Source organism: Crocuta crocuta, unplaced genomic scaffold (genome assembly GCF_008692635.1).
Source record: "Crocuta crocuta isolate KB4526 unplaced genomic scaffold, BGI_CrCroc_1.0 scaffold363, whole genome shotgun sequence".
Lineage (NCBI taxonomy): Eukaryota > Metazoa > Chordata > Mammalia > Carnivora > Hyaenidae > Crocuta > Crocuta crocuta.
The window spans coordinates 1,265,489-1,285,066 of NW_027531626.1; the positions used below are offsets into that span (position 1 = coordinate 1,265,489).

The window sequence follows — 19,578 nt, forward strand, 5'->3', positions numbered from 1 at the left end:
TTCTCTGGGAGCTCCCTGTTTTCTGGGTTGCCTGGCAAGCTTATTTTTAGGGGAGAAATAGGAGACCAGTGTTTGAGCTAGGGGAACCTGGAATCCAGAACGAGAAAGCCTTGCTCTGGGAGTGGGGTGGAGTAAGTTTTGTGGTTTATACCACACAGTTCCATTCTTTTAGAGAAAAATGCTCATACACACACACACACACACACACACACATACATACACACACACATATATACATACACACACATATATATATATTCTCCCCCTCTTCCCCCCCGAGAGGAGTAGAAATCTGACTTCTGGATGCTCTGTTTCCTAGAGTTGGGGAACAGTTGCCTTTATATATAGATTTCTAGTGAAGACACCTGTATACAGCCCTACTTTTTTTTTTTTAAATCACCCTTTGCTTTACTTGGTTTCGCGTCCAGCGCTCCTCTGTGTTTCCCTGCGAAGATTGCTTCCTTTGTGCCTGTGCCCTCACACAGTGGTTCTTGACCAGTGCCCTTTATGCCTAGTGGTTGCAACCCATTAGGGAGTCACGAAGTCATGAAATCAATGTAATGGTTCAAAAAATAGATTGGGGGACAAAATATCAGTATTCCACACATGGTAAAGGTAAATATTTTGTAAAACTTGTTTCAGTTACATAAAAACACAGACCCTTATGTAGATTGTATGGTCTCCATGTGAAATGTACTTCTTACTACAGGGTACGTGCTGCTAAACCAGGCAGCCTTTCTTAGCCCACTTTGAATCTTACAGATTTGTTGAAATATCTCTTGTGTGTTTATTAATGGGTAACACGGGCCGTATTTAGTACCCTGTGTGGCACAGGTATTGACTAATCAGAAGGGATGCTGGAACAGAGACCCAGAGATCCAGTTCTGGTGAATGTTAACTCCTTATTTATAGGATTGAAAGGATGTCTTGTCGGGGCCTGGAGGAGGGAGTAGGGAGGGACGCTAAGGGCCTTGGGTTAGTAAGTCTCTATCAGAAAAGAGTATTTCAATATTTTAATGACTAGCATGGCTGTACTGTTGTGTAACAGCCAAATGCCAATTCTGGATTTAAATCTGTATATATTTTTTTATGTTTGTTTATTTTTTGTGTGTGTGGGGAGGGGCAGAGAGAGAGGCAGACACAGAATCTGAAGCAGGCTTCAGGCTCTGAGCTGATAGCATAGAGCCTGACACGGGACTCGAACTCACATACCGCGAGATCATGACCTGAGCCCACCCAAGTCACATGCTTAATGGACTGAGCTACGTAGGTGCCCCGAATCTTTTCTTTTTTTTATTCCTTATAATTTTAAGGGCCTCTTTGGAGGAAGACAAGATAGATACCTAAAAACCATTTTTTTTCCTTAAAAACAGTTTTGAACCAGAGGTCCTGTAGTTTTCATTTTTAATTTTCTCAAATATTTTAGTATGTTTTTAGAAAAATTGTAATGCTCTGACAAATCTGATGTTCACTGGTGAGTGTTAAGCTTCCCCCCTCCCTACTGCCCCCACCGTGGGAGAAGGGAAGAATGGAAAAAAATCTCAAATGAAGGGAGAGAGATTATTCTGAAATACTTGGGTAAAAAAAGAGAGAGGAGTTAAAGAGAATACACATTTGTAGGGCTGAGAGGTGGTTCAGAGTGGAAATAACTGAGTGATGAAATTAGAGGGGAAAGTGGACACGAACTGTGAAGGCGGAAGAAGGGAAGAGAGAAAAAGATGGCGATCATGTCTTTGTGAAGTGAGTGCACACTTTCCTCCGTGTGCCCACATGATGCACTGTCCACGGCTTTGTTTCTTTCTCCGTGAGGCTGTCGTGCAGAACGGCTTCAGTCTGTTCTTGTGTGTTTACACACTGGCACTGGAGAACAGGAAAGGAGCTGGAGCCTGGGGAAGCACAGTTCAGGTGTAGCTCCATGTGTGCGATTTGTGACTTGGACACTTACACTGTAGTCAGTGATGGCTGAGCATTGGTGCTCAAGTTCTAGACCCGGTGACCTCATCTTACTTGTTTATTCAGTACTTTCCAGTTAGATTTAGGGAAAAGGAGCCCATATATAAGCTCTCAGCGCCTTTCTTGCTGATTTCTGGCTGCCTCTCACTTCCTTGATTCAGAGGGGAGAGAAGGGAGGAACTCAACTAGAAGCAGGCCCCCCAGTCGTACCTAGCTGGCAGTGGTCACATCTTGAATGTTGGGCTCGTCTCTTCTGAATAGGAACAAGCCTGTACTTCTGCCAGCAGGTGTCAACAGTGTAGTGACAGCGTGACAACACAGCGGGGGAGTGCGTGGCCCCTTTTCATGAGGCTGATGGAGTAGACCTGTGGTTCTTACATTCACCACCAGATGTGTCCAGCTGTTATGCTTTCTACTCGATTCCAACCAAACATACTTCAAGTTCAAACCAACACTTACCTCATCAAAACAAAAGTGTTTACAACGTTAAGCCTTGCTTAGACTTTTAGTCATTGAAGTCGTTAGTCTAGTGATAGAGGGAGCGCCCTTCCATGGGGTTGTGTGAGAAGACTCAGGTCCAGCGTGAATTTTCCTAGGCTTTCCTGCAACTCTGAGGTTTAAAGTGGTAGATAGAGATCACTGCCTGGGTAAGAGGGAAGCACCATTAATCCCAGCCTCTTCCTTCCTTTCTCAGGGACACCTTAGCCCACAGAACCCCTCATTTCATCATTAGGATCAATCAGATAGACTGACTTTATTCAAGACAGTTGTTGCTTTTAATAAGGCAATGTGCGGTGGCGTTTTTGGTGGTTTGACAGTTGACATTACATACTTACCTGTCACAATGTCATTTCTTTTTGCTGACAGTTCCTTATTAGGGAGCGTCTTTGGGGCCTGGGGGAACCTTATCAGTGTGATTATATCCCAGGCAGCCATATCCTAAGTTAAAGTATCACAGTTTGGAAATATGTGGATTGGTGTAGACAGACGGCTTTAATATGCCACAGTTGGTAAAATTCAAGGTGACACTGGAGAAGTCTCCTTCTAAAGCCTCCATTTGCTGCTATAGCGCTCTGTCCCGGTGGTTTTGGTACAGTTAAACATCTTCTGCAACGAATTGGTATATCTTCTTTACATTGTTTATTTATTAGTCTTACTTAGCTAATGATTTTAGTTCTGTCCTTCAGGGAATTATTAAATGTGGGCAAAGGCTAGTTATTATTTTAAAGTTCACATTACATGCTGAATGATAATCCACTGTGTATATACACTGCATCTTCTTTATCCATTCATCTGTCGGTGGACACTTGGGCTGTTTCCATAATTTGGAAATAATGCCGCTATGAACATAGGGGTGCATGTATCCCTTTGAATCAGTGTTTTTGTAGTTTTTTGGATAAAATACTCAGAACTAGTATATAACACTGTATGTTAACTATACCGGAACTTAAATGAAAAACTACTTTAAAAAAGTACAGTTTCTTTTACATGCAACAAGAGAACTGTAGAAAATGGTTGGACCAGCGGGTGAATACACAGTAATTGTGTTCAGGACCCCTCAGAGTTCTTCACTTGGGGACTTGAAGAAATGAGATGGTGATTCGTTACTCTTACCCTTGTTCCTCTTCTTAAGAACGAATAATGATAAAACGTTTAACCTGAATAGTACAGTTTTAATTGCTTTGAGGTACAGAATAAAATATTTAAATATTAACTAGAAGAAGTTGAATGTGTTTCTTTATCATAATTATGTTTCAAAAGATAACTGAAAATTTTTTTCAGTTTTGTGTGTTCTGATTTCTTTTTTAATAAGCATTTCTTTTTTCCTTTGGCCTGTGTGACGGTGATTCTGTGGTTATAGCTCAGGAAGGTGAGGCTCAAAGAGGTTGGCCTTCTCTCCTTCTGTCATTAGGAAGGTCCCACTGTTTACAGACTCTGATTGTTGACAGTTAATTTTGCATAACTGATCAAGCCGGGGACTTCTTGTCTAATCCCCTTTCTGTATTTTCTTCCTCCTTTCCCTTCTTTGCATTTCCAATACTGCCTACTTATCACTGTATATAAAATACACTTTTTAAATATACGTACCTGCTTCTGTATGTGTCTGTGTCTTATATATAAATGGCCCTTGTTCTGCATAAAGGCTCTGTGCGCCACGTCTTCTGATAGAATCTGCCTCTGGTGGCCTATTCAGCCTTGACCAGATAAACAAAGTCTCTTTTATAGTAACGTTTCTAAGTGTAAGCAGTTAGTTCCTTGGGTTATAAATGGTGAGGTACAGTACTTGAAGAGAAAACTTGAGCCTTGCATGGCATCGATGTTCCTTTCTAAGTTTAACATCTTTAGTTTTTCCTTCTTGGTTTTAAAAATCCATAATTAATTTCCCTGTCCCGACTTTGTTTCTTCCCAGAGTGACACCCCTTTCCTCACAGAATGTGATGATTCATCACGGCCAGACCCAGGAGTATGTGCTGAAGCCCAAGTACTTCGCAGCCCAGAAGGTGATCTCGGGAGAGCAGTCCACTGAAGGTTCGTTCCCTTTGAGATTCAGGCAGGGTCAAGTTACGGCGCCTTTTCAGTGTGAGTATAGTCCAGTCAATGGTTTTCCTAAGTTATAGCATCATAGTTTGGAAACATTTTGTTTGGTTTGGAGGGCTTTAATGTGTCACAGTAGATAAAACTTAAGAGTCCTTTAAAAGAAAACAACAACAAACCCATGCTAGTTCCCAAAACAACCAGATAGCAGCACAGATTCTTTATTTTGAGGAAAGGCAGTTTCCTTGGATATTGGCAGAGAGTCTGGAGCGACCTGCCTGTAATTCTGTTTCTGCAAGATGGCTCCGTTTCGGAGACATACTTGCTCTAATTTTAGATACTCTTGTACGCCTGACATGTTTACATTGATAAAATATTTTCTTTAGTAAGCTAGCCAGGATTCATTCCATGTGAAATGTCTGAAGTGTCCTGCACTACTCTCTGAGGCTCACCTACTGTCGATGTTTTTATGATACAAGGTCCACTTTTTAGTAGATGGAGCAGATGGTGTGGCAGGTTTTTACTCCGAATTTGTAAAGAGCTATTGTGTCAGTGGCCAGCTTGGTTAATATCTCACTATGTGGGAAGCTCAAGGACAAGGCCTGGCTCAAAGGGTGGGGAATGTGATGATTTGTGGTTTAGGTATTACAGAGTGTCTGCTGGCAGCATCTGGAGGAAACGTTCCGGAGTGAGGCGCAGACCATTCAGAGCCGAGCGCTAGACCCACACGCTCGTTCCAGCAGCTTCCTGCTCTGTCTCACGTTGACTGATTGCCTGCGCCACAAGTAATGAAAGAGAATGCCAGTTGTGAGGTTGAAAAGGACTGTCTTTCACCACCAAGAGGAGTGCAAATAGCTGAGAAAGAGTTTTTCCTACTGTTTGACCACTTAGAAACCTATATCTTTGTGGCTTTGATTCCCCGGGCACACCCCCACCTCCCTATGTTGGTCACTATTCTAGAGTGACTGACTTCCCTTACAGTTGGCTGCTTAACAGAAAGAGTATCTAATACAAGGTTTGTTCTTTGCATTTTCCATCTTTTGGGAAAATTCTGCTCGGTGACCTGAGCCTGGACCCCCAGAGTAATAGTTGGATGAGGGTTATTGGGCTGATGAGGAAAGCAAGTTTTGGGGATTCTCAAGAGGGAAGACTGGAGAAATCATATAGATCATTTCCTCACCCTTTAGGTAAGATATTTCCTAGTCATTTGCAAGACAGTTGGCGTGTCCATCTTGTTTTTAAACGTCCTCAGGTGAGGGGCGCCTGGGTGGCTCAGTTGGTTGAGCGCCCGACTTCAGCTCAGGTCATGATCTCATAGTTTGAGAATTTGCGTCCCAATTCAGGCTCTCTGCTCTCAGCACAGAGCCTGCTTCGGATCCTTTGTTCCCCTCTTTCTCTGTTCCTCACCCACTCATGCTCTCTCTCTCAAAAAATTAATAATCTTAAATAAAGGTCCTGTGGTGTAAGTGCTTCATAACCTGTTCTGTGTGACTATCCCTGAGTATATAATATTTTTCTAATCTTATTTCAAAAATAACTCCAATATTATTTCCTTGGGTTTTTATGTAGACCATGTATTTCTTAGATATTCTCCAGAATCAGAATGTGATGGAAAGAGAGTTTTTGAAAGCTTATAATCATACTGGTAAGGAAGAGAATTTGAACTACATGGAAGTGTCAGGAAAAGGTGGTCTGAGAATCTCGTATTAAGACTAGGGATGAGATTGGTTTTGGTTTGTCGATGATTCATTATTGGAATGACTGGTCCCACCGTGTGTATTTTATTTTATTTCAAATGAGTATTTATTTGGTGGGGGAGAGAGAAAGAGGGAGAGAAAGAATTCCAAGCAGCCTACACACTGTGAATGCAGAGCCTGATATGGGGTTCCATCTCATGAACGATGAGATCATGACCTGAGCCAAAATCAAGAGTTGAACACTTAACTGACTGAGCTGCCCAGGCACCCCTGTTGTGTGTTTTTATTTTAGTTTAGTTTAGTTTAGTTTCATTTTATTTATTTTTAATTTTTTAATGTTTATTTTTGAGAGAGAGAGACNGCTGACTGAGCTGCCCAGGCACCCCTGTTGTGTGTTTTTATTTTATTTTATTTTAGTTTAGTTTAGTTTCATTTTATTTATTTTTAATTTTTTAATGTTTATTTTTGAGAGAGAGAGACAGAGCATGAGTGGGGAAGGGCCAGAGACAGAGGGAGACACAGAATCTGAAGCAGGCTCCAGGCTCTGAGCTGTCAGCACAGAGCCTGACGTGGGGCTCAAACCCACAAACCGTGAGATCATGACCTGAGCTGAAGTTGGACGTTCAACCAACTGAGCCACCCAGGCGTCCCTGTTGTGTGTATTTTAAACTCTCAAACCTATGCTGAAGGGTCTTCTTGAAGATGAAATTAAAGTTTAGAAAAACAGGAAGATAAGTATTGTCCATAAATTTGCCACCCATTCTGTTTAAATGCAGTTTCCCTGGGGCACCTGGGTGGCTCAGTTGGTTGAGTGTCCAAATCTTAATTTTGGCTCAGGTCATGATCCCTGGGTCATGGAGTCAAGCCCTGGATTGGGCTCCGTGCTGAGAGTGGAGCCTGTTTAAGATTTTCTCTCTCTCTCTCTCTCTCTCTCTCTCTCACTCTCTCTCTCACTCTCTCTTTTTCTCTCTGCCCCTCTTCCTGCTTGTGCTCTTTCTCTGTCTCTAAAATTAAAAAAAAAATCTTAAAAAAATGTGGTTTCTCCATAGCTGGGAGCTAGTAAGCGAATTCAGACTAATGCATAATCACAGTGATGGGGCTCTTTGCTCAAACTCCCTGGGATTTCGTGACTGTTCAAAAAAGAGGCCCAGATGGGGCGCCTGGGTGGCTCAGTCGGTTTAGCATCCGACTTCAACTCAGGTCATGATCTCATGGTTTGTGGTTTTGAGCCCCGCATCGGGCTCTGTGCTGACAGCTAGCTCAGAGCCTGGAGCCTGTTTCAGATTCTGTCTCCCTCTCTCTCTGACCCTCCCCTGTTCATGCTCGCTCTCTCTCCTCTCTCTCTCTCTCTCTCTCAGATATTAAAAAAAACAAACAACCAACCATTCAAAAAAGAGGCCCAGGAACCCAACTGAAGCAGACATACAGAAAGACCAGGAAAGGAGATGTGGCTATTTTTTTTTTTTTTTTTTNTGGAAGGCTAATGGGAAAGTTTTTAAAAGAGGTAATTTGGCAGGGCAACGAGGATACGGAAATAGCAAAATTGAGTAAGAACAACAATAGAAAGATTAAAACTAGAAAGGAGGAATGAATCACACTTAGAACTTAAAAGTAATGTCTCCCCACGTCCAGCTTTGTATTAGGTGACAGGAGCCCCCAAGGAAAACTTACTTGTAGGAGAAAGGAAGAGATGTGAGTAAGGGAAGTCGGAGGAAAAGCAGGAACTTTTAGTGTCTTTAATTTTATCCTTGTAGAAGAGATCAAATGGGAACAGATGAACCTCTCAATTTGCTGAAGAATTTGAGGGTCCTGTTGTAGGAGCAGATAATTCTGACTTATGAGAAAAACAGAAGATATTCCCAGCAGGTAGAGATCATACATCTTGGGAAGAGACTGAGGGACCAGTGTGTCATAACGGTCCACTGCCATTACTTTCAAGAAGCTTGGGAGACTAGAGAAACCATTGAGGTTGGCAAAAGACAAGTGTTGTTTTTTCTGTTTCATAGGGATACAGAACGTGGTCTACTGCAGTGACCAGTTGGTAGGCTTAATGGCATCTTGCAAACAGCACTAATGTTTACCTAGAGCTCTGAGCACCGTGTAAATTAATCACCTCATAATCAGGGGTGGCCACAGCCCTGCAAGCCTGAGTGAATAAGGATGTGCTGTTGCTGCCTATGGGCAAAGAGAGAAATGGTCAGAGTAAGCAGGAAGAGGATGACAGTGGGGGGTGATGGGTCCAGTAAAGCAAAATGTGTTACTGTGTGAAGTCTCACGGTCTCTAGGGAAAACAAGGTAGACAGGGAGAAACAAACCGTCAGCTTGTTAGGGAGGTGTTCTCTGCTGTGAGGAATGAAGATCTTACTAGAGTTTCGCAGAGTCTTGCTGACCTAATTCGCCTTCCCTAACCCCGCGCCCATCCTGCTTTTCCCATTTTGATTCTGCGTCACTTCCCAGGTCACTGCACATCCTGCCTTGGGTGTTCGCTGCTTACTGGATATCTCCAGTGACACTGATGGTGCTAGGCTTCGTTCACTGGTCTCGAGAGAATTTAATTTGCATGAGCATCAGCTAGAGGAGGGGTCTGTAAACTTTCTCTTAAAGGATCTGACAGTAAATACTTCAGGCTTAGTGAGCCAAGATACATGATTGAGGATGTTATATGTAGGTTCTTACATAGCTGTTAAAGATGTGACCATTTAAAAATGTGAAAATCATTTTAGCTGGAAGATTGTTTAAAAAATAGAAAACAACTGAGTGGCTTACTAGTTTGGTCTCATGGGTTATAGTTTTCTGGGTGCTGAATTAGTGGCTCAGTCTCACAATGTACTGAAAGCATCTAGATTTTGGACCTGTAGGTACTAGAATATAGCCGTTGAATCAAAAGCTGTCCAGCAGGTGCGGCTTATATCCAGTTGTCCTTCATTGTAACCATCCTCGGCAACCCATCCTCCTTGCTGTGATGGTTCTCAAATGCATCTCCACTAGTTTGAAGACAGCCAGAAAAACATGAACTACCAGGAAACCACTCTTGTCTGATAAGTCTTGTCTCCTTTAATGTTAGGGTGACAGGCCACACAGCAATTGGGAAAATAATGGATGTTACCCCTGGCTGTTGAAAGAAAGCCTTTTAATATTGACAGAAATAACATTTTTATTGGATGAACCAGGAACTGCCATCTGGCTAGACTGATTCACATTAAACTATTACCTGAGTTCCTCCAGAAGTTAAACATAGTTGCTATATGACCCAGCATTTCCACTTCGAGGTATATACTCAAGAGAATTGAAAACATATGTTCACACAAAAACTTGTATACACATGTTCATAGCAGCATCATTCATAACAGCCAAGAAGCGCGAACAACCAGAATGTCTGTCATCTGATGAATGGATAAACAAAATGTGGTAGATCTTACAATGGGTTGTTCAGCTATAAAGAAGGGACGGGATACCGATACATGCCACAACGTGAATGAACCTTGAAAACACGTGGAGTGAAGGAATCCAGACACGAAAGGATTCAGATCACACAAAATTCCATTATATGAAGTGTCTCAAATAGGCAACTCCATATGGACAGAAAGTAGATGAGTGATTGCTAGGGGTTGAGGGGAGGGGGCATGGGTAGTGATTGTTTACGGATAAGGAGTTTCTTTTGGGTTGATAAGTATTGTGGAATTAGATGGTCATGATGGTTGTATAATCTGAATATATTAAAAGCTATGTTATGTTAAAAAACGTTAATAGAAAATTTTTTTTTGTCACATAAGTAGTTACAAAAAATTTAGTATCAACTCCTAAGAATGGAGCTCATTGGCTCTCCATAGAGATGGTCTGAGAGGAGAGTCGTCTTCCTTGGTGACTTGTAGCAAAGAATTTGAGCATGGAAACCAGATTCTATTGTGTTGATTTTAGAAGTGTTTATAACTCAGAGGAAGAAAAGTTAAAATGACATGATAACATTTGAAATACTACCTCATAAACACCGTTGAGATTATTAGTATAGCATATGTTCAGGAGCAAACCCAAATCATTTGTGCAAAAAAGAAATTAGTTTGACTTAACTCTTTAGAAAAAGCCCTCAGAGGAAAGTGAGTATCCACACCAGACTGCGGCCTACTAAAAACACCATGGGATGCTTGATGATGGTAAAAGCAGAGAATATTTCTCTTAGAATCTGTGGTGGAAGCACGTATTTTATCTTTGGGGTTGTGAGTACTGGAGAGCTGACTAAGATAGGTAGATAGGTAGACTTGCTTCAAAAGGAGATCTTTAGGATGAGCCAAAATGTTGTTGTAACTGAACTGGTTTGTAGTTTATGCAAAGAGCCCTAAGAGCTAAAAAGATGGGGCAGGCTCTGGTTTAATGGTATAGCTGCTTAGTGTCTTGAAATACTTAGAAATTTAAACTTCTCCAAATCAGATTTTCCATTTGCATTCCAATTGTTTTCCTATCAAGGTGGACTTAGCCTTTAAACAGCTATTTTTATTTTAAAGTCACCTAAAATTTTTGTTCTTTAAGTTCATAGCAGAAACTTTAAATTTCAGGAAGGACGGATGTCCTGTTTTATATACTACCTTCCTTCAAGTTTTAAAAGCAGATACAAGTCAGACCATGAAAAGAATTGCCAATTTAGCTTGTGATTTGCTGAAATACGGGGGAGAGATTGGTTACTGGCATTTCAGGGGCACCTGGGTGGCTCAGTCAGTTAAGCATCTGACTCTTGATTTCGGCTCAGGTCGTGATCTCTCAGTTCCTGGGTTCGAGCCCCACGTCAGGTTCTGTGCTGACAGTGCGGAGTCTGCTTGGGATTCTCTCTCTCTCTCTCTCTCTCTCTCTGCCCCTCCCATGTGCTTGTTTGCTTTCTCAAAATAAATAATCTTAAAAATGAAAGCAGATACAAATCAGACTATTAAAAGAATTGCCAGTTTATCTTGTGATTTGCTGAAATATGGGGGAGGGGGATTGATTACTGGTGTTTCAAACACATGGTACTGTTAAATTACAAAAGAAGTTGGGACAGGCCCACTAATTTTAGTGTTGAGCATAGGCTTTGTGCTTGAATAAGCAGCCACGGTGGTGCAGGAAGCAGGTCCACAGCCCCCACTGGGCCCCTTTTGACAGAAGAAAATGTAATCCTGTCTGCGCTGGGACCACAGGAGACTTCTTAGCCCTGGATCCTGTGGTCCGTGTTGACTTCTCTCGGTCCTTGCAGTAGACCAGCCAGCCCAGCAGCTGCGTGGCAGTCAGTCACAGGCTCATGGGAGTTCCCAGCTCCCCCATTAGAAAGTAGAACAGCCACCAGGTTTCAGGTCTGAAAAGGGGAGGCAAAGACTCCATTCCTACAGCAGCAGCCTTGCTACCTGAGCCCCAGCGTCTCAGGTCTGGGCATATGCGACGTGCTCTTTGTACTTCCAGTGACACTGTGGTTGGATATGCTAGCGTGAGCCCTCAGGCTTTGTCCCCAGGGACATCAAGAAGCATACAGGACATGGAAGTACCTCCAGTTTGATGGTTCCGTCTCCCCTTTGGAAAAGGAGGCTCAGACATGTCGAGTGAAGATTGTGTGCGGTTGCACGCAGGCTGGTGCAGCGAAGAGGTTACCAGCCAAACGGTGCCCTTCCTGCGTGTCCTTGTGAGATGACGATGGCTGTGCAAAGGTTCTGAGCCAACAAGAGTTTTCCTTTGGCAGAACAAATCCGAAGACTCGGAGACAGGCAGTGTTTGGCTGGGATGGTTCTGCTTGCCCCAGCCACTTCCAGGATGTGGGCCTATTAAAGGTTAAAGGCTCTGGGCTCCCAGTGCCAGTTTGAGTCGTCACACGGAGAGAGTCTGTGGTGTACTTGACAGCAGCCACCGTGGGATAGAAGGCGGTTTGAGGAAGAAAGACCAAATTCATCCTCCACCTGTCGGCTCTTCACAGCATAGGAGGAGAAACCCCGGACCGGCAGTCGGATAAAGGCAAATGTAGATGGAATCAGTAGAGCTGAGGAAATCAGAGCCAGATTCTTCTGCGTGGGGTGAGGTGTGAGAGGGAGATCTTCAGAGGAGGTGCGGTTTGGAAATGCAGTTAAAGAAGAGTCTGGTCTTGAAAAGTAGCCTAGCCTTCCTTCAGGATACACATGAGAGGAGAGAAAAGAAAGAGCAGAAGGAGAAACTGCATGTGCTGGCAACTCCAGGTCTCTGCGACGGCCTCACTAACCGTTACTGATTGATGGGAGCCTCACCGTGGCAGAGCTCTGCCCGTGGATGGTGCGCACCTCTGGGGAAGGAGAATTCTGTGGGCATATGCTCTGCAGCCCTGCAAGCCTTGTCTGGAGACCACTTTGGCTTGTCATGTGCAGATGAATGTCTGTAGGATTGGCCTCACACCAGCCAAGTGGGTACTAAGTGGCAGTGGAAGTGGGACCAGCCAGAAACTGGATCATACGAGAAGCTGATGAAAACTAACAAAGAAATGATGTAGCGCTTAAAATACCAGGTGTGAAAAAAAGACTGCTTTGAGGAAGGAATTACGGTAAAGCTCCATGCTCTTTCCCTTGTGAAATCAAACTCCTGGTTGGCTGCTTGGTGACCCACAGTACACTTTGTGTGGGAATAGGAACCATGAGCCAGTTTCCAAACATATGTCAGTGTGGATGTTAGCACTGTAGATGGCTGGAAGAGACTCACCCATTCTTCACTAATTTCTGACAAAATCCTCATTGGCTTAAAAGCCTAGACAGCAAAGCAACAGCATAAATAGGTACAAACTGATGCTTGAGAACACATTCCAGTGATGAAGAACCAGGGTTTTCCTGAGCGGATGCCCTTAAGAATCTATATTCCATTCGAGGGCAGGTATTACCTGTTGTAGAGAAAGTTCCATGTGCAGTCTTGCCTTGGCCGCTGTGTCTCAGTTGGGGGTGGTGAGGGCGGGTTGGTATGTTTTATCCACAGTTGTTTGATCACATCTCAGTCCAGACATGTACGTGAACGCGAACATTCACTTTACTTCTTGATTCCTTACACACAGTGAAAGAGTGCTGGGAGATAATAGACATAGACTGATTATAAATACTTCCAAGAAGCTTATCTAGTGATATTAAAAACAGCAGTGGAGGAAACCTAGATTGAAGGGTTATGTAATCTCAGTTCCCCAATGGGCAGCCTTTCGTGCCAGAGAAGGAGTTTTCAATCCCAAGGGCCCAAGATTTCATAATAAATAAAGTAATCCAAGGATATTTCTGGGTGTTGAGACTGAGTTCAAGATATTGAGAAATAGATACTGTATGGTTCCAGAATATTCTATGATCAAACTGTGATATTGGTGGGGGAGAATACCACGAATAAATTTACAGATTGCCTGCAAAGTACAAAACAGCATTTTGGGAGGAGAAAACCTGCACTTGAAAAAGAAGGGATGCTGCCTTCTCAGCCTTTGGATCTCTTTGCCAGGAATTGAGGGCTTTACTTTGATTTTATTCGTGAATAAGAAAATTAGTTTCTAGGGAATGATCTTTGTTAGAGTTGAAGTGATAGCTTTGATTTGATATAACCGAGATCATACAAAATACTGCTAATGAGATATTCCAAAGGGGGTTGAAGTACAATTTGTATTTGCTTGGTTTAGTCTCCTTAAAGAGGGGTCCTCTTAGTATTGAAAATTACTGCCTTATGGTGAGTCTGTGTGTCCCTACTTGGAGGTAAAGACTTCCCTACCTTCCTTACATGTTATGACCTTTCTTAAAGAGCTTGTGTTGTAATTTTCTACAGTTTTAGTTATGCATGATTTTTTGATATTTACTTAGTATTAGCCCCTTGGGAAATTGAAATGTATCTGTATTGAAACCCAGCTCCCCGAGTTCTGTGTTCCCATACAGAGGAAGTCCAAGTTCACACATGGTTGGAATAGGAGGGAAACCTTTCTTCCCTCAGTGAGGTAATTGCAATATGGTTGTATTTGAGTAATTCTGACAGGAAAACATTAAACCATGAAACATGTACGTATGATGTATGTATCCGTATACATACACATATATGTTTAATCACATATATAAATGCGTGTCATTTAAAGAGTGATTTTTTGCAGCTGCCTACATTATCCATCTTGCAAGTATCCGTTAAAAGAAATTCTTGTAGCCCTAACTGCGTTTCACACATTGGGTCTTCCAAGGTCCCAGCTTTTTTAACTACATGAAAACTTTCAACAGGCAGTGATTGCTCTTGTGAGAAAAAAAAAACATCATAGTTATTTAAAAACCCCTGTGTCCTAGGAACAGACTTAGAAAGCTTTGGGGGAAGAAAAACGATCTAGACAGCAGGTGGGAGGGTGGTGGTGGTCGGTGGTGGTGGTTCTCTTCGGTAGATGGCCCCGGGGCTGCTTGCGTGGGATCGAGTGCTCTCTGGCTAACGATGTCTGGAATCGCACACCCCAGGCAGCTGTGCTCCTTGCTGTAATGAACGTAGTTTAATGGCTACAGGTGCATCTCCTGATCGCCGCTGCCTGCCTCAGATCCCAGAGAAACCGGAGCTCTTCCTCCCACACGTTCAGTTTACATTCCTTGCAGAGGCTGCTGAAGCCGGCTCTGCTTTACTTTGGAGGGTTGGTTACAGACTAACACTCCCCAAACAAAATCTTTTGGTATTGTTTTTCCTTTACTGGCCATTCAGAGATACTATGCTGCCTTTGTTGATTCGATTAGGCAGGTGCTTTCTGTTCCAAAGGTCTTTTCTAAGGTTTTGTAACTGTAGATACTTAACAAAAACAGAGCACTATTTAAGTGTGCTTTAGTTTGTTTTTATAGGGGGAGAGGGAGGCACATACATTTTGATATTATTTCCCTGACCTGCTTAACTTTTTTTCATGACATTATTTTAAATACCAGAATAACTAATACAAATGTAGATCTTACTTGCATAGCATTCTTCCTTCCTCCTCCTTGCCATGGCTTTCTTGTGGGTATAGTGGACTTTCCCACCCTTTTGACATTGAGCTTGGCTGAGTGACTTGCTTTTACTACTGGACTGTGGACAGAATGGCAGTGTGCCAGCTATGAGCTTCAAGTTGTGTGGTTCCAGCCTTCCTTATACCATGAAAAAGGCGTGTATCTGGTCTGCTGACATGCCGGTTCCTTTGACTTCTGCTGTTCTTAGTTTACCTTAGCAGGGAAGATTATCTATTTATTTAATGTTCATTTATTTGAGAGAGAGACAGAACCTGAGCAGGGGAGGGGCAGAGACAGAATCCGAAGTAGGCTCCAGGCTGTCAGCACAGAATCTGATGTGGGGCTCAAACTCATGAACCACGAGATCGTGACCTGAGCTGAAGGTGGATGCTCAACCCACTGAACCCCCCAGGCACCCCAGAAGATTTACTTTTTAAAACAATCTGGACAATTGTTAGAGCTGATGATGCGGTTTTAATCAGACAGGACACATATAGGTAAAAATGCTATTCTGGGAGACCACACCTTCTTGCCACAGTGGACCAGAAGAAGGGTAGGCACCTGACCCGAGAAAAGCAATCTGAGTTGGCCAGCTGCTGTTAGGTGGCCTGACAGAAGAGCATTCCCTAAGAGGGATGATATGGATGAAATAAGATGAATCCGAATTTTTCAGGGAATTTGTAAGTTAAACAGTAAGAAACTGGAACAGAAGTAGAATACCAAGTAGCAGCAGAAACAGCCATCAAGAGACAGCTACCATGTTCATGTCAGGTTCAACAGCATTTTCTGAAAAGGACTGGCTATAGGGCAGCATATAATGGGCTGCTGAAAGCACTGTGGATTGTTAATGTCTTCCCAGTTAAGGAAGTATATTCAGGTCTGTAAGGTCAGGCTTATGCGGCCGGCAGTTCCCAGGTTGTCTTGAGACTTGCATTCTGCATTGCTGTGCCTCGCTTTCCTGCGCAGTCCCAGGTGAGCATCCCCCATGTTGGATTGTAGGCAGCGACCCCAGCGAGCACGCGTTCCATGTGAATCATGTCTCTCACAGCTGCATACCTTGATGTCTCAGAGCACCAGACGCTGTCATTTAGAGACGGAAAACCCAGCTGCTTTACTGTTTTTGCTCCCTTAATCCCGTCTATGTCGTTGTCTTTCTGAGAAAGCTTGGGGTAGGTTGGTGGCTGCACAGAGAGGTGAGCCAGGCCAGTTCCATATTTTCCCCAAGACCCCTACAGTGCCCAGAATTGTTCTCGTGGCCTGGGCTTTCATAGCGCCTGCTGTGTTAACCGTATTTATGTCTCCGTGCCCATTTGGATTTTTAATAGAAACGTTTTCGGGTCTCAGAGTCTTGCTTACATCGAATGGAAAAGTGTCCAGCTTCAGTTTATGAGCAAGTGTGGACAGAAACCTTGTCAGAAGACCCCTGAGGTCCCATCATGCCTCCTCCTCCTCTTTCTCGGGTACGGGTTTCTGGGCAGCCCCAGCGGGGCATGTGTGTAAATACCTGTCAGGCATGCTCTGCCATGTCTCAAACATGGAACTAGAGCAAAATTAGACACCTCCTTTTAAAGTTTTAAAAAAGACTCTTAGTGGAGAAGGTGATTCATAATGTTTCTTGTCAGAGATCCCAGTTTCCAAAGCACACCTTAATACACCTCAAGAACATATAATATGTATTTTTAAAAAACCTGCTAAAGGTACTGGAAATTATATTCTGGTCTCGGAACATCAGGTAATTAGGAAATATGGATGTAAGCTCTTTGTCCCCACCAGTGACATTCTGTAGATTCTGTTTTCCACATCTCTTTAGTACTTATTGTGCGTCAACCACTGTGCTAAGTGCCGCCTCTTCATTAAGTCAGTGTGTTACATTGTAATATTGGTATATGGACTATTTAAAATTAACCCTACATATAGTCATGTAAGTTGGTTAGGAACAAAGAATATAATGAGTTAAAAATTGCCAAACCAGGACGCCTGAGTAGCTCAGTGGGTTAAGCGTCGGACTTTGGCTCAGGTCATGATCTCCGAGTTCATGAGTTTGAGCCCTGCATTGGGCTTGATACTGTCAGGGCAGAGCCTGCTTCTGATTCTCAGCATCCCACCCCGCCCCGCCTCTTCCCCACTTGTACTCACTCTCTCTCAAAAACAAATAAACATTTAAAAAATACTTTAAAAAATTACCAAAACCGATCTTATTCACTGGGAGGTGTGCCCCTTTTCCCAATATGGTGACAGATGGTAGCTCTAATTGTGATGAGCATAGCATAACGGATACAGTTATTGAAACACTGTCGTATACCTGAAATGAATGTAGCATTGTATTTCAACTATATTTCAGTAAAAAAAAGTGGGAAAAAAGAGTGCTGCTTGAGCTCTGTTATTTCTAAGTGGGTACAAAGCTAAATTTGACTATGTTAAAAAAAATCCATCAACTTCATTATTATTTGTAGAGCTTTTATTGACAACACTTAAAAATTATCTGAACTTAGAGTTTCTGGCAAGAATTGCTTAACTTAATTAGCCAAATGCAAAATAAGCCGTTCTAATTGTTTGCTGAAATCCATTTTTGATACCTTTCAAACCAAGTCAAGCCATCAGCTCTTACGTGGAAATTTTGTAGGAACCAAAGTCCGCAGTGGAATTTTCCTTTATTGTAGAGTCGTAAATAATAATTATGATCGAAATGCAAACATCTTGAGATGAAATTTTCCATATTTAGACGCTCTTGTGGGTTTTTCAGTATAATATATCAGCGGGGAAGTGTCACCACTAGCTTGAGCTTTCCCTCACAGTTACTCTGCTAAGAGCTGACCACATGTAATGATATTCTCTTGGGTTTGCATGGTAGTTAACAGCTTATGAATTATATCCATACAAATTATTTCAAATGGCCCCCACCAAAATCTTGTGAGGTAGATGAGCTGTATGGCCATTATTCTCAGTGTCTTCTTTTCCACCCTAGTTTGCAAGATCCTGGAGAGTGAGTCATTTGACTGTATTCTATTCCATTGAATCTCTGAATATTAGTTTCTTTGTTAAAAGTTTCTTTGCAAGATCCTGGAGAGTGAATCATTTGACTGTATTCTATTCCATTGAATCTCTGAATATTAGTTTCTTTGTTAAATAAAAATGTTAGCACTTACTCTGGAGGTTTGTCGTCAGAATGAAATGAGATGAGGGATAGGACACCTGACATGCTGCCAAACGCATACTGTGTGCTCAGTCTGTTTGTTTCCCTCCCTTGCTCCAGCCTTCACAGGGGCTTAGTATCCTCAGCACATACTGGAAGTGTAGGAGAGGCATTAGGATAGAGAGGGAAGGCTTGCATTGAAATCCCAGCTCAAATTTCCTAGCAAAATGACCTTGGTCAGGTTTCTGATGAATATCTCTGTAGTTTCCTAGCCTGGGAAGGGATATGAGTGTCACTTAAATGATTGTGGGGTGCATGTGAGCTCTGTAGCTTACGTGCTCAGTACATGTTTCATGAGTCAGACAGTGCTCTGTATGTTTAGAAAGGTCCATAAATTCTGTTTCTTTGTCCTCAGAGTCTAGGGAAAAAGAAAAGCAGAGAAGAAGAGTATGTGTGTGTAGGGGGAAAAGAACAGCAGAGGAGTATGCATATTTATATTTTACTATGTAATAAATTAGCCCAAACCTTGGTGATTTAAAGAAACAAACATTATCATACAGTTTCTGTGCCTCGGAAATTCAGAAGCACCTTAGTTGGTTGGTTTTGGCTCCAGTCCTGTCATGGAGATGCAGGGTATCAGCAGGGGCTGCTGTCATCTGAAGGCTTGACTGGGGCTGGAAGATCCACTCTCAGGCTTGCTCACTCACATGACTTTTGGCAGGAGACTTTGGTTCTTTGCCATGTGGGCCTCTCCATAGGCTCCTTAAGTATTCTCATGGACTGGGAGCTGGCTTTCCCCCAGAGTGAGTGACTGGGTAGAGAGAGCCCAAGACAGAAGCTGCAGTGCCTTTTGTGATCTAGTCTCTGAAGTTGAAACCATCACTTCTGTTTTATTGTTTTCTTTAGACCTAAGTTGCTAAGACCAGCTTATGCCCGAGGGAAGTCGAATTAGATTTCACCTCTTGAAGAAAGTATCAACGAATTTTTGGATAGATTTTAAAACCATCACAATGTTCGACGGAACAGCACTGGCTTCATGAGAGAGGAAGTTGAGCATGAGTAACCTAAAAAGAATTAAGTGAAGCCTGGATAAGTGACCATGTGTGATTACACATCAGTAATTCATTTTTAATTGGCAACTAATCATTTTTCAGTTTTGTTTATCACATGATAAATAAAAGCTAGATGTAATATGGCTTTGAGAAAAGGGATATTTAGGCTGAAATCTTTTCTAATGATGAATTCTATTGAACTTGGCAGTAATCCCTTGGAGAGAGTAGTTGGGGCCATTCGATGGAGTCATTTAAAAATGGAGTAGAGAGAAGTTTGT

At 42.6% G+C, this 19,578-nt stretch overlaps 1 protein-coding gene across 6 annotated transcripts in view; it reads left to right on the forward strand.

The window, feature by feature from the left end:
• The window catches only part of LTBP1 (latent transforming growth factor beta binding protein 1), a 399,796-nt gene that overhangs the window by 135,709 nt on the left and 244,509 nt on the right, over nucleotides 1–19,578 (forward strand). For 5 of the 6 annotated variants that reach the window (XM_077772762.1, XM_077772764.1, XM_077772765.1 and 2 more), the window contains one exon: nucleotides 4,364–4,533. In XM_077772762.1, coding sequence (XP_077628888.1) covers nucleotides 4,364–4,533 — 170 coding nt within the window. The remainder of the gene's footprint in view (nucleotides 1–4,363; nucleotides 4,534–19,578) is intronic. The other variant, XM_077772763.1, reaches the window with a different exon arrangement.